General features: G+C 41.4%; 1 protein-coding gene across 2 annotated transcripts in view; it reads left to right on the top strand.

Annotated features, from left to right (window-relative positions):
* Positions 1-12,178, top strand: part of dlg2 (discs, large homolog 2) — a gene marked incomplete at its 5' end in the record, with an annotated part of 78,239 nt that extends 66,061 nt beyond the window's left edge. For both annotated transcript variants that reach the window (XM_079738536.1, XM_079738537.1), the window contains 10 exons: positions 2,031-2,145; positions 2,590-2,766; positions 3,245-3,320; positions 5,241-5,286; positions 7,336-7,386; positions 7,716-7,817; positions 10,181-10,353; positions 10,463-10,572; positions 10,925-11,016; positions 11,516-12,178. In XM_079738536.1, coding sequence (XP_079594662.1) covers positions 2,031-2,145; positions 2,590-2,766; positions 3,245-3,320; positions 5,241-5,286; positions 7,336-7,386; positions 7,716-7,817; positions 10,181-10,353; positions 10,463-10,572; positions 10,925-11,016; positions 11,516-11,622 — 1,049 coding nt within the window. In that variant the 3' untranslated portion in view covers positions 11,623-12,178. The remainder of the gene's footprint in view (positions 1-2,030; positions 2,146-2,589; positions 2,767-3,244; positions 3,321-5,240; positions 5,287-7,335; positions 7,387-7,715; positions 7,818-10,180; positions 10,354-10,462; positions 10,573-10,924; positions 11,017-11,515) is intronic.
* Positions 12,179-14,163: the final 1,985 nt, after the last annotated feature.

Here is a 14,163-nt window from a genome sequence, read left to right as displayed (position 1 = left end):
CACCGGGCATGTCTTGTTGTTAATAACAACCCTCCCCCCACCCCCCCCCACCCCCTTGAAGAAAATACGTATATTTTTATCCCATCTTACGATACTATAGATATATCATTATTTTCTCAATCCTCGACTGTGCACTTTTGAATACCTCCCCTCCCCACTTGTCCTTGTGTACTTTTTGACTTCTCGTCCCTGGTCTTGAAGCCAAGCCCTGAATGTGTAGTCCGTTCTCCTAAACCCATATACTGGCTCCTCCCACCCTAGAATTAAAAGTGTCTGTAAAGATTTCCTCTGCAGAAGAGCTGTGTTGTGTTTTGAACCCAAATTGGAGAGACATCCAGTGTATGAGGCAGCCAATATATGATGAACCATACCTGGTTTATTAAGCATTATACATTTGAAGTGCAACTATATATTTGTAATGTTTAAAATGACAAGGTAGTTGAATGACAATCAGCTCATGCCATGAGAAGTAGTATTTTCCACTTGTGAATCTTAGAAAACAGTTGTAGCTGAGGATGTGGCTGGCACAGATACAGCTTGGTGTGTATAAAGGTGTAAGGCTGCAGTCTACATCTGCAGTTTCATGGTTTCATTAACCCACACCCTGATTCCGTATCCACAGGAAACTGATCATTTGAGAGATGACAAAGAGTATCTCTCTTGGTTTCTACAAATCAATTGTACTGTGTATTGTAATTTGTCTTTGTTGATCGGTTGTACAAATGAAGCCAAACTCTCAGTCAAACTCTGAACTGAATCAAACCTGTGTCTGCAGGGCATTGGCTTGATATAAGTTGTTAGATCTTGATATAACAATTGCTCTCTGATCTATACTTGTTGAAAACCTTGAAACACATGCAAGGTTGATCCCCCACTGAATTTACAATGAGGTACGGGGCAGGATCGCATCGTGACTTGGAAGCTAGACTCCAGGCCAAAGCTTCTGGGTTCGATAACCAAGGTCTGCAGCCACTTTGTAATCAAATGTTATGCTATCGGGTCTCTCTTGCCAAAGAGGTGCTCAACCTCAATGAAACAAACCTGAATAGGCAACGGTTCAATAAAAAGAATGGCCAACAGATCAATATACTCAATAGAGCAAGGTACGAAAAGGGTTGTACAGGGTCAGCAACTAGTTATTCCACCTCAACACTTCCATAATCACCGGTCCACTCACCCCCATGATGAATAATTTTGGTTGAGTCGCTGCAATAGAGACCAGGAGAGGTAGGTGGGCTTCTAATGGGGCTGCAGCACAGGGAGAGGTATTCAGCCCTCGAGGGTCTAGAGGGCATGCATGTCCTTCAGGGAAGTGGCTGGAACGCTGGAGGCGGTTTTATTCCCAAATGTTTGCTGATTTTAGATTTTGTTTTTCTATGTGTGTGAGAATTGAATTAACTCTGAAGTGGTGTTCCAATGTCATTACCTACGACAATTCACTTGCTTATATTGCTAATGGAACAGGGAGAGAAATACTTGGTTAACTCTACGTTACTTATCACTTAGTGTTTATTTTAATGAGCAGAGGAATTGTCACAGACGTTCATACAGTGAAGCCCTTTTGAAGCAATTGAAACGGCATCATTAGGTGATTTTGTGTCGTTTTCATGGCAAATTCCCACTGGCAGCCTGAAAGAACAATTGTCATGGGATTTGTCTAGTCAATTTGTAGACCTTGCTATGCTGCGTGTGATGAGATCTGACAGAAATTCACGACTGCACGGCAACTTTTGGCAATTCCACCTTTTTCCGTGTCCTGAATACGGGAGCATACCCACGTGTGCTCACTACAAATAATGCTTTAGGGTTCACTGTGCCAAAGACAGCTCATTAGACCCAGAGGTGACTCAGAATAGGAGCATCTCTGGGAGGATTTATTGAACGCGGATTATTACCCTGTAATAAAAAAAAGGACTCCCGCCGAATTCAAGTCAAGCCAACCCTTGACTCTGATCCGGCGCCAGACCTTTGAAGGCCTGGGAGACTGGCCTGTGTTGACCCTGGGATTATTCCTCTCCTTCTCGGGCCAGAGTACGGACGTTTTGAGGCCAAGATCCACGACCTCCGGGAGCAGATGATGAACCACAGCATGAGTTCTGGGTCAGGGTCGCTACGAACCAATCAGAAGAGGTCCCTCTATGTCAGGTAGGGACTATTTCCCATTCTAACACATTAGTCTTTTGGCAGCGTTTAGCTGGTGCAATATCTCTCTGTCTCTGTCTCTCTGTATCTTGCTCTTGCTCTCCCTCGCTCTCTCTCGCTTATCACTGCCATTGCTGATACCAATAACCGATTCGATCCATTACTTTTATTGAAGAGTGGGGACGGAGGCTGATATGTGTTAATCTCCGTTATCTCCTTTCGTGACAATCCCAAATTGCTAGAATAGGTCCCAGGAGAATATATCTCTGTCTTTCTGTCCTTCTTTCTCTCTATATCTTTCTTTCTTCCTTTCAGACTTTCTTATTTATTTTTGTGCCAAAGTGCTCAACCGACTCCCTTTGTGTGTGTCTGTCTTTGTGTGTGTGTGTGTGTGTGTGTGTGTGTCTTTCTGTGTGTGTGTGTCTGTGTTCGACGCTCCGCTTCCAGGGCCCTGTTCGACTATGAGAAGGCCAAGGATAGCGGGCTGCCCAGCCAGGGACTGAGCTTCCGCTACGGAGACATCCTGCACGTCATCAACGCCTCTGACGACGAGTGGTGGCAGGCCCGCCGCGTGACACCGCACGGGGACAGCGACGAGATGGGCGTCATCCCCAGCAAGAGACGGTCAGCAGAGAGCCAACGTTCGGCGGCCATCTTCTTAACAAACGACCTCCACTTCAATTGAATGATAATGTGGGGGGGGGGAGTTAGAGAGAGGGGGAGGGAGAGGGAGAGAGAGAGAGAGAGAGACAGATTATGAAACTGAACAAGCCAAAAAGGTTCCTCCCTCGTTGCTTAATGTTCTCCGTCTTTGAAAGGCGTTGCATTCTTGCACCTGTGATTGACAAGCAAGATGGAGGCCCCGAACCAATCAGGACCTATAGCTCCTTATATTAAACCAGAGATGCAACATTTTTAATCTGATTTTAGTCTTATAAGGGATTACCATATTGGTTATTGAAGCAATCATTTTAAACAAAGTCGTTACTTATTCAAGGAAATCGTTCATCGACATCTCCTACATTAATTGATCGTTGATGACCCTGTGGTGATTTCTCGGTAATGGATGAAGGCCCCGGTTGTGACTGTCCTCCCTCTGCAGGGTGGAGCGGAAGGAGCGAGCGCGTCTGAAGACGGTGAAGTTCAACGCCAAGCCGGGCTCCATTGACTCCAAAGGGGTGAGTGTGATTGTAAATATCAAGTAAGGATCTGCTGACTTGTTATTCTAATCATGGGCGTTAATCGTAAAACTTTACGAACGAAACGGTCAAGTTTGGACAAGGCGTGTCATTTTGACTGTGATTTTTAAGGCGCATATTTTGCGCTGATATGTAGTGTAGTTTTAGCCGTTTGCTATGTTTTCTTAGATACATGCATAGGATAACTTGATCATTGGCTATATTTAATTTAATAACACACAAGAGTATTAGTGTGCAAGAACATACACTTCATCGGAATACCCCTCATCTAATGCTTACCATACAACATCACAAAATACAGTTCCCAAATGAAGAGGGAAAGGTAGACTTCTAAGCAGATATCCAATCTTTTTTAACCGGCCTTTCATTTGCACTTAATGCACATAAAAGCTTGCGTCTTCAAAATGCTAATATTTCCCACGAGGGAGGCGATCATTGAGGTCTACAGAGTGTGACAAGGAACACCTCCAGTGTCGTGGTCCATTTTGGCTCTCCGTAAAACAGCCATTGATTATCCTTCATTGGTACGTTCCACCTCTGCCTCTGAGTCCAAAGTCACCCCTCCATTTTCTGTTGCTGCATGCTCTGTTTTGCTTATTTAGTTTCTCTTCTGAGGCGATACCCTGATTAAGTTTCTCACAGCATGATACCTTCAACCCTTTTGTTGCGTGTCTCACTTTGCCTGTGTATCATTTATATTCATTTATTTATGTGTATTTTGTGCCTTGGATGCAACTGTGGGATATCAGAGGTTATGGAGAACAAAGTTCCGCTGGGGGAAAGACGGTTTGATGTTGAACCGTTAGTTGAAAGAAAAGTATTTATCATTTATAAAAAAAAAAATAAAGTATTTTTTTTCTTAGCTTTGTAAGGCCTGATGATTTCGGGCAGTAATGGGCCAAAAGTATCGACTCATTGAATGGTCTTTTGATGTTTTGAGGTAAAGTAAACACTCAAGTATTAACAATGCTAAATCTTTTGTTTATTCAAGATTACAGGGAGTACGTAAAACTAAAAAAAAAGCCTCAAAAATAGGATCATTGACAGACTTCGAGAGGACAGACTTCGAGATAAAAGAGAGCAGTATAATCAGTGTTTACCTAAATCGCTTTGGTATTAGAAGGGTCACCAACAGAACGACCTTGTTGACTTCCCACTGTCTTTGCTAGCAGTTTGTTTGTTTGTTTTCTGTCTGCATGAAAATGTCCACCAGTCACACATACCTGTCCCCCCCCCCCGACACCCGCCCCTCCCCCATGCCCTCTCTCCTCCACAGTCATTCAATGACAAACGTAAAAAGAATTACATCTTCACACGAAAGTTTCCATTCTACAAGAACAAAGATGGCGACCAAGAAGGCAGTGATTCTGACCGTAAGTAAGCCACGGCCGCACGCACGCACATCGAGGCACACACACACACACACACACACACACATGCATGCAGAGACACACACACAGAGTAGGGTATACTTGCAGTGGTTGATAGGCAAGTAACAGTACAGCTTTGCGTCGTGAGAAAAGGGTTTGGGTTCTTTTCTGTAAGGTTTCCTGCTGTCTCTGTCGTCATTTCCTGTGTCTCCTTGTGCAGAGTGGTCCGAGTTGCTAGTCTTGAGGACGAATCAGTCAACAGATTTAAAACACGTTAAGGCTCCTAGAACTAAACCCTAAAAAACCCCAAAGGAGCATCAACTCTATGTATTTGGCTCCCCCTGCTGGCTGATTCGTGTTCACAGGCAGAACTCGGCCCCCTCGCCTCCGAACTGAAGGAAGCTCCCGCCTTTCAACGCCTCTTACCTTTCCCTTCTCTTGGTATCTGGTGTCGCTCCCCCCTCTCTCTCTCTCTCTTTTTTCCCACTGTCTTCTCTTTGTCTCTCTGTGGACGTCCGGGTACCCGTAGGACATCCTTGGCCTGGGTGATGATGGGTATGGGACCAAGACATTCAGTAAGTGGTTCTCAGAGCCGACGGTTCCCTCCTAACGTTTGGCTCTTACCCAGCCGCGCCGCGTCACATCTCCCCGTTAACCTTGACATTGATTTTGTTTTTTGTTTGTTTTGATATGGTTTCTGCAGTATCTCTGCATGCCAGGTGTACGTGCTTTTCTCTGTGTGCTGCTCCGTACCTCTGTCAATCAGGTTTTAACGTAACCGTCCAAACGTTTATACGTTAAATACAACACATCGTTTGACAAGGAATGGGCAAACAATTTAACGACGGCGTTCGTATTTGATGTGTTATTCATGATTATATGTGTATTTTTATGATGTAATAATGAATATAATATATATATTTTTATGTATATATTTTATATTTATTAATATAATATTAAATTAATTATAATAAATATATAATGCAGTCTAAACACTAGGCGTCATAGCAGATTGGCGTCTGAGTTAATTGTATGTCATCATTGTCAAACCAATCTTATCAGCCCCCGCATGAACAGTATTATTAAGTTGAGGGAGGCAACCTCCAGCTACACACACTGGTTTGATTGGGCTACTTATTGATTCGTTAATAGAATTGCTTCAACATAAATGTCGTTCCTTCATTAGCAAGGTGCGCCGATGACGTTAGTTCCTGCCACAGGCTGCTTCATTAGACTGCTATTTTTAGCAACAACTTCCCTTTAAATTACCGGTACTTTGAAGTCATTTAAGTGGCCTGCTGTCACCATGTGATTTAATAGGCAGTTGAAACCTTGGCAATACCAGCTTTGATCTACGCTCAAGTACCTACACTTAATACGATCTTATGAATACTGTTATGGGGTTTTCTCAAGATATGATTGAACTGATTATGAATATAGTGTACAACTCCCACGTTGGATACTGTACTGTATAGACTCCCGTTCCCGGTGCACACTGACTTTGTAATGCTAATAGAGGCCAATGCATGTTTGCATGATGCTCATGACTATAACCTTAATGCAATGTTTGCTTACGTTATCTGTGATTGCACCCTGGACTTTAACATTCAGCATAGTAATGCTTTCTTATGATTTTCATGTGTATCATCTATCATATAGTCTTTTCTTTCTTTCTTGTTTTTATATGTTTTATTATTGACTAAATGTAATTCAAATTCACCATTTTTGACGTTTTAGGAATTAACGTTCAGTTTGCAAAATCTTTCAGTTTAACAATTTCAGAGGTAACATTTTACAAGTGAGTTCATCTTTTAAGGATAAGTCTAGAAAACCTCCTTATTGGTCAACAGCAACACATGTAGTTGGTTGGGTTTTAGTGCCCAGGTTATAAAACAACCAAGCACTTACAGTCGCCGGCTTCTAGCCCTAAGCGGGTCACATATGCACTTGCTTTTGCTTTTATTATGTCATTAATCTTTTCAATAAATGTAATGTATTTTTTTCCAAACCCTTTAAGTGAGGGAAATACCCCAACATGGATTTGAATTCTTTATAAGGCAAATGCTTCAGCTAGAATCAAAGACTCAAAATATCCTGTATAACTGTACATAATTACATGTTATTTCAATTCTAGTGGCCTTTTTCTCAGCCTCTAAGACAAATTTCTTTTACACATGGTTATTGTTTTACTTTGCTTAGGCCAAAGATGTTTCCTTGTCATCGGCCATACTTTCTTAATCAGTACTAGCTCAACTTAATTTAGCTGGCTACCAAGTTCAGATATCACATAGAAGACAGTTGACAGGAGATTGTCCTCGTAATTACAAATCACATCACATCTTCACATTTTATTCCTCATATTTAACGCAATAAAACTGAAGACAGATAAACTCTCACTTAGAATGTGACACAGGATGTGGTTACACTTCACAACCGTCCTCAACATAGGAGTGTCTTTTGGTGCTCGTTGCTAAAGGTGTGTGTGTGTGTGTGTGTGTGTGTGTGTGTGTGTGTGTGTGTGTGTGTGTGTGTGTGTGTGTGTGTGTGTGTGTGTGTGTGTGTGTGTGTGTGTGTGTGTGCGCGCGTGTGCGTGTGCATGTCTGCGGTGCGTTGCATCCCCACAGGAAGCCAGGAAGAGATAATCCTCTCGTATGAGCCGGTGATGAGACAAGAAAGTGAGTGGCTATCACCCCTCCCTTGTTGTGAAACCTTAGAGGCCTGCAATACAAATATACCTGTCACATAGATAGATCCCTTAATAATCCTTTACAGGAAATTACAGTGCCACTGAAGCTTCAGGACAGACAAACACCACACATTTCCTCAGATAGCTTCCATACTTAATAAGTTAAAATACAATAAAGAAATGCTAAAAAAGTTATTTTTGTTCATTGTAAAACCTTATAGCCACTGGTAAACAAGACTTCCTGTATCTCTCAGTTTTGCACATTGGTGCACATACATATATGTATATACATTCAACAGGAGTTTTTCCTTTCTCTAGTTAATTACGCCAGACCTGTCATCATTCTGGGACCCATGAAGGACCGGATCAACGACGACCTCATCTCAGAGTTCCCCGAAAAGTTTGGCTCATGCGTACCACGTAAGTATTCACAAATGAAAGACCAAATCCAGGTGACTCCATTCGGGGTGTCATTTTATTGTTAAGAAAAATAGATATGGTTTAAGATGTTGTTTTATGTTCCTATGAGAGAATCAATTCCAATATGCAATCATACATTTCGATTAGATTGGGTTAGGTTGCTTGGATTAAATGACATTAGACTCAAAAAGTTACTTTAGATCAGATAAAATTGGGTTTTCATTAGATTGCATCGTATTGGGTTTGTTTAGATTTGATTAGGTTGGGTTTTTTTAGATGAGTTTGGGTTAGTTTAGATTAGCTCAATTTAGATTCAATCTGGTCAATTTGGATTAGGTCACATTGGATTGGTTTGAATTAGACTAGATCAGATTGTGTTAGTTTGAATTAGATCAGATTGTGTTAGTTTAGATTAGATCAGATTGTGTTAGTTTAGTTTAAATCAGATTGTGTGTTTATATTTGGTTACATTAGAGTAAATTCGATCAGATCAACAGTTGCGTACCTCCCAGGGCTGTGGAGAAATCTAAACTCTGTATCCACACCCGCATCCCTGCCACTGACCACGCTTGGTTGCGTGTGTGTGGTACACCGTTTGTAGCCATAGCAAATGGCTGGGTCTGGAACTCTGAGCCATTGGCTGTGCTGGCTACAGCATGTTGGATGGGCTGGCTTCACAATCGCACGGCCGCCTTATCTATTAATACTGAAATACTGAAAAGGTATCAAAGACAAAGTGTGCTTGACATTAAAAAGGTCATTGTGTGTCTGTCTATGTGTGTGCACGTTAATGTGTATGTAACCCCAAATCTTAACCATTTTGCATGCTTTTATTTATCCATCCGTTTGTTTGTGTTTATTTCAATTGACCCATTAAACAAATAAAAGCTGCTAACAGTTCTGGGCAACAAGGTGAGTGAGCCCCAAAGTCGTTCTCTTCCTGTTTCTCTCTTCCTGTTCCTCTATTCTTATTCTGTTTCCTTTTGTTCCCGTTGCTCTCGTGAGTTGCGTGTCGTATTGTGTTGGTTCCAAGTCTAGTGTAACCCTTACAGTGTCCCACTTCCAAAGCAATAGCTTGAATAGTTGTTTGGGCCCATCAGAAGAATATGGTGAGATAGGGCTGCTAGTTAACCATTGTGTCTTCAAGGACATCCAATTAAAATATTGAACTTGCAAGTTTATTTTGTTCTTACTTTTTCCATGTTTATATATTTTTTTACTCTTTTGGTAAACGATTGTTTGCTTACGCCACACACTGTAAGCTCTGTTTTACAGATGTGTGTTCCAAGTTAACATGTTAACTCACGTGGGGATAAACATTTGTCTGAACACAATTATTATAAACGTGTGCTCAATGTTGAATTGAAAAATGTATCTCAAATTGTCTTCTATAACCATTGTCCCCGTTCTGTAAATTCAGTCAATTAAAGCAGTGATGTTCTGCCACCAGGTTTGAGTTTGATTAGTCATTTCAAGCCGTTTGAAAATCAACCTTTTCCTGGGTTTTAGTGACATCACAAGTGGGAGTGTCCACCTAGATGTATGCTGGATAGGTAAGCAACATGTGTTAGAGTGCACTGGGTAGGCTAGTAGACTGATCTATACAGCACATATCTAGGTGTGCACCCACTTGAGATGTCCCTAAAACACAGGAAAAGGCGAATCACTCTCAAACCTGATAAGGGATGGGTCAGAATATTTGATTATTCGTTCCAGAGGGAACGAATAATCGTAACCGTTAACATTTTTTCCCATTCAAATATAAAGTTTTTCACAAGTCATAACTTTGTTTCCCTGGTATCGCCCGAGGGTTTGACTAATCCCTGTGACAATCATTACCTACCCGTAAGGTTCTTATGCAGCAGAAACGTTGTTCACTCCTCCAGTAAATAGGACGGACCTTAGCTACGACTTGGCAACGGGAGGTATTCTAGTTCGCTCGGCTATGAGCCAGAGAGCTAACGTTATGCGTTGTACATATTTATAATTCGAAATTCATCCCAGACAATTTGACTGGAACTACTTAGCAGGTAGTTGTTTTTTTGCGTTTAATATATTAAGTGATTTCTTGCCGAAGATCCATGGCTGCCTTTGTGAATGTCGGCACACATCGAATAATCAATTATCCGTTCATACCACCTACTGATTATTCGACAATGAAAAATTGTAGTTATTCACATCCCTACACCTGATCACTCCTTTAAGACACATCAAGTACAAAATCTGATTGGATGTCCTTGGAAAGATTCGTCCTTAGCTAGCGACTAAATAGACCTTGTGTGTCCCAACACTAACAGAGTTAAGCTTAAGCTCATTATCTTTCTAACCGGTCGACCCTTACCCCCGCCTCCTCCCGTCCTCAGACACCACTCGACCAAAGAGGGACTACGAGGTGGACAGCCGCGACTACCACTTCGTCCAGTCCCGGGAGCAGATGGAGAAGGACATCCAAGAGCACAAGTTCATCGAGGCGGGCCAGTACAACGACAACCTGTACGGCACCAGCGTCCAGTCGGTCAAATACGTGGCTGAGAGGGTGAGGCCCCCCCACCCCGCTCCAGCCAATGGGAACGTTGGATCCATATTTTGGCGGGGAGGTTGACGGTTGTCCTTGACTTTCCTTTCTGTGCATCCGTCTGTTCCAGGGCAAACACTGTATTCTGGATGTGTCCGGGAACGCCATCAAGCGATTACAAGTAGCACAACTTTACCCTATCGCCATATTCATCAAACCCAAGTCGGTGGATTCATTAATGTGAGTACTGGGGTGTCGGCCAACTTTGTCAATGTGCCCATTTAATTTGATCTCGACTTTATCCGAATTTTAGCCGCCTCTCTTGGCTTGAGATGTCGCTGCAGCAACAGCTGTATAATCTTCAGATGTCATGGCTGTCATCTGAAGATGATGTAGCTATAACTGTAGTGACATCTCGAGCCACTATAGGCTACTAATGGGACACACACAGCTGCAAGTTTCACATCAACAATAAGGTTTTACTCTCATCTGTCTTGGGTGCTGCTACCATCATGGTAGTGATGGTTGAAAGGACCTAGAGTAGATTATATGCTGTTGGTGGTGTGTGGGTCAGTTATCTCTCTGACAACAGGGACATGAACAAGAGGCTGACTGAGGAACAGGCCAGGAAGACGTTTGACAGAGCTCAGAAGCTAGAGCAAGAGTTTGGGGAATTCTTCACAGGTACGCTACTACTTCTACTACTACGTAACTAAATCAATAATAAATAACAAAGTGTACTTAATTTATATATATTCAAATTACCTGTTAATAATATCATAATATGTCTTACTGTATGTCAGGCTGATCAATCTATGGTTTATTGTGCAGGTTCATTTATTGTGCAAGGCACATCCTCAATGTATGAACCTTGCACAATAAACCATAGATTGATGTAAATGATTAAAAATGCAATATTATAATAATAAACACGCCGTACTGTGTGGATGCATGTGTGTGGTTATCCTTGTAATTGTGTTTATTGTGTATGCTCGTCGCCACTGTAAATGAGGGAAACCTCAGTGTCTCTCGAGTGAAAATAAATGTTATTGTATTATGTTGTGCTTGTGTGCCTGTGTGTGTGTGGCCTGCATGTGTGTGCCTGAATACCTGTGTGTACTGCGGCTCCACTGAGTGTGTGTGTGTGTGTGTGTGTAACCCATGGCTTCCTCTTGGTTCCCAGCGCTGGTCCAAGGGGACACCCTAGAGGACATATACAACCACTGCAAGCAGGTCATAGAGGAGCATTCTGGACCCTACATCTGGATCCCCTCCAAGGAAAGACTATAACTCCCCAGCTTCGCAGGGGTTCTGGACTGCTAGAAACTAGTGATCATTTGTAACATACAATAACTCTATGGCGATGAATAGTCTTCTGATATAATTATTATGATTACCGGTATTATTATTATTATTACTGTGAATATTTCTTTTTATTTTCAATTTGTTCATTCTTTTTTTCGAGTTTTATTTATTTGTTTATTTTTTTCACTCTCAACATGATTGTTCCTGAATGTATACCACAAAGTGTTAGACAACGTTTAGCTTCGAATACATCAACCGTTTGTATATTTTGTTCATTCTTATTTTTGCCAAAAAAAATGAAAGAAAGAAAAGGACATGCAGCGGCAAGCGACAAAATAAACGTGGGGTTAATTTGTCCTTATCGACGCTCTGTGGGACTTCAGAACCATTACACTGGAGATGTTCAAGTGCGGGAAAAATGAGTCTGCCTACTAGTACCACGCCCTCCACCACACACACACACACACACACACACACACACACACACACACACACACACACACACACACACACACACACACACACACACACACCAACCATCCCTTCCGATCGGCAGCCTGCTTGCATGCAAATCTTCATCACCATCATCATCATCATCATCATCCAGACCCCAGCTCACGTACGTACCACCCCCCCATCTCATCTCACTGATGGGATCTTACGCGTGTGACACCCTGGGAGACGACTCATGGATCACACATTTTGCTTTGCTGTTTGTGTGCTCGTTCGACAGGGTTTTGTCTTCACTGGTTTCTTTACCCCCTTCAGTGCCCAGGGTTAAAGTAGAGGAAGTGGTAGGTGGCTGTGTGTTTGGTCAGGTGAGTCGGTGGCCATAGGCTCGGTAGGCTACTGTCGCTTTAAGGTGGCGAGAGAACTAGAACTATATTTTGCTACTTCGATTCATTAAGTGGGAAGGGCACAAAAGCACAGAAGTATTTATTAAATATATAACCGGTATCTACTGAAGCTTTCATTTGAGTCTTGTGTATAGTGATAGTGTCTGATGGGAGTCCTAGAGCGACTGTAGTGAGTGCAGTGGTGTGTTTTGGTGAAGCATGAGGATTGACATAAGGCATAAGGGACACCATAATCCCACACCACATTGAGCCCTGTTTTCTGAATCAAATATGTGAAGCGATGAAAATGAGCACTTTTTAGGAACTTTACAGATATGCACTTAGTAAAAAGCAATATTGAAGCAGTGTAGGAATTGTATTTGAAATAATTCCCCAAAATAGACAAAACAATAAATACCTAATTTAAATATAAACCCAACAGATATAAACACAACAAGCCTTCTTCTTCTGCTACTTTGAGTGCTCAAGATGCACTCAAAAGGATAGAATCAGCCTCCAAAGGATGATATTGCTGGGCTTGACAAGTAACCATGACATCTCGGTGCTGTTGTCATTAGGGTGAAATAACGACCTCTTGTAGCCTGAATGCACAGGTTACTCCAGTACAGCCAAGTCAATGTTACATAATACACAGAAGCGATATATTTTACACTGCAGCGGCTTGCCTCGTTTGACCTCTACTGGCTTCCAGACTAGCCGATGACTCAAAGCGTCCAATACAATATCCTCTGCATTGGATTTAGAAGGCCAGTTAAGCAGAATGCGTCAACACGATAGGTATGTTTCTAACCAGCGGCCGCCTTTAAAGTGCCCTTAATCATTGCTCTAGTCCCAAGCCGCAGAAGTATTTCATTCAAAACAAATTAAAATGACAAACTTTCAACACTTTAACCACCTCCCCCTATCCCCCTCCTTTTAATTTAATCTGTTAAAAGATTTCAGGCTAGAGTTTACCCCACAAACTATTTGTTTGATGTGGACACTGTTCTGTGAGTTTGGTTGTTGTTGATATGATGCAATTTCAACTCTGTAAAACGGGATTACATTACGATGACATCAGAACACAAATCACCATTATGCAAAAGCATACATTGTTTATTATTTGAGGTATACGTATATATATATATATATATATATATATATATATATATATATATATATATATATATATAGTACTGTCTGGCATCATTTCCTTCCAGTTTCCATAAATTATTGTTCACCACTTGCCTTAACAGAGTAGGTTTATATCCAAGATGAAAAATCTTGTAAATGTAACTTCCTTGAGAAATGATTTTATTTATTTTAAGAACGAATCTCAGCTCTGAGTACACCCAAGGTTGAATATAATTATATTTAGATGTAGCTTTGTATTCAGTGAAAGGTTGTTAGAGCAAAGTTTAGTTAAAGGTTTATTTATATTTTAGTTATCCTATCAGATATGCATGAGAACCGTGTTTGTGGCAACAATTTATTTTATGGATGACATTTAAATTAAAGGTGCCACAAGATTCCCCACAAAAGAAATCATCAATATTGTTAAATACTTTATTTTAAAGAGTTCATAGTATATTTAAAACAACAAGGGTTTTCTGGTAAACCAGAGGATTGGGCCTTAAATGATTAATCCTTACATTATAACAATACAATAACCAAGCTAATACTCACAAGC

This window comes from Pollachius pollachius (genome assembly GCF_949987615.1).
Source record: "Pollachius pollachius genome assembly, chromosome: 6".
Lineage (NCBI taxonomy): Eukaryota > Metazoa > Chordata > Actinopteri > Gadiformes > Gadidae > Pollachius > Pollachius pollachius.
Note: the sequence above shows the minus strand (reverse complement) of the source record. Positions and strands in the feature narration are given on the sequence as shown.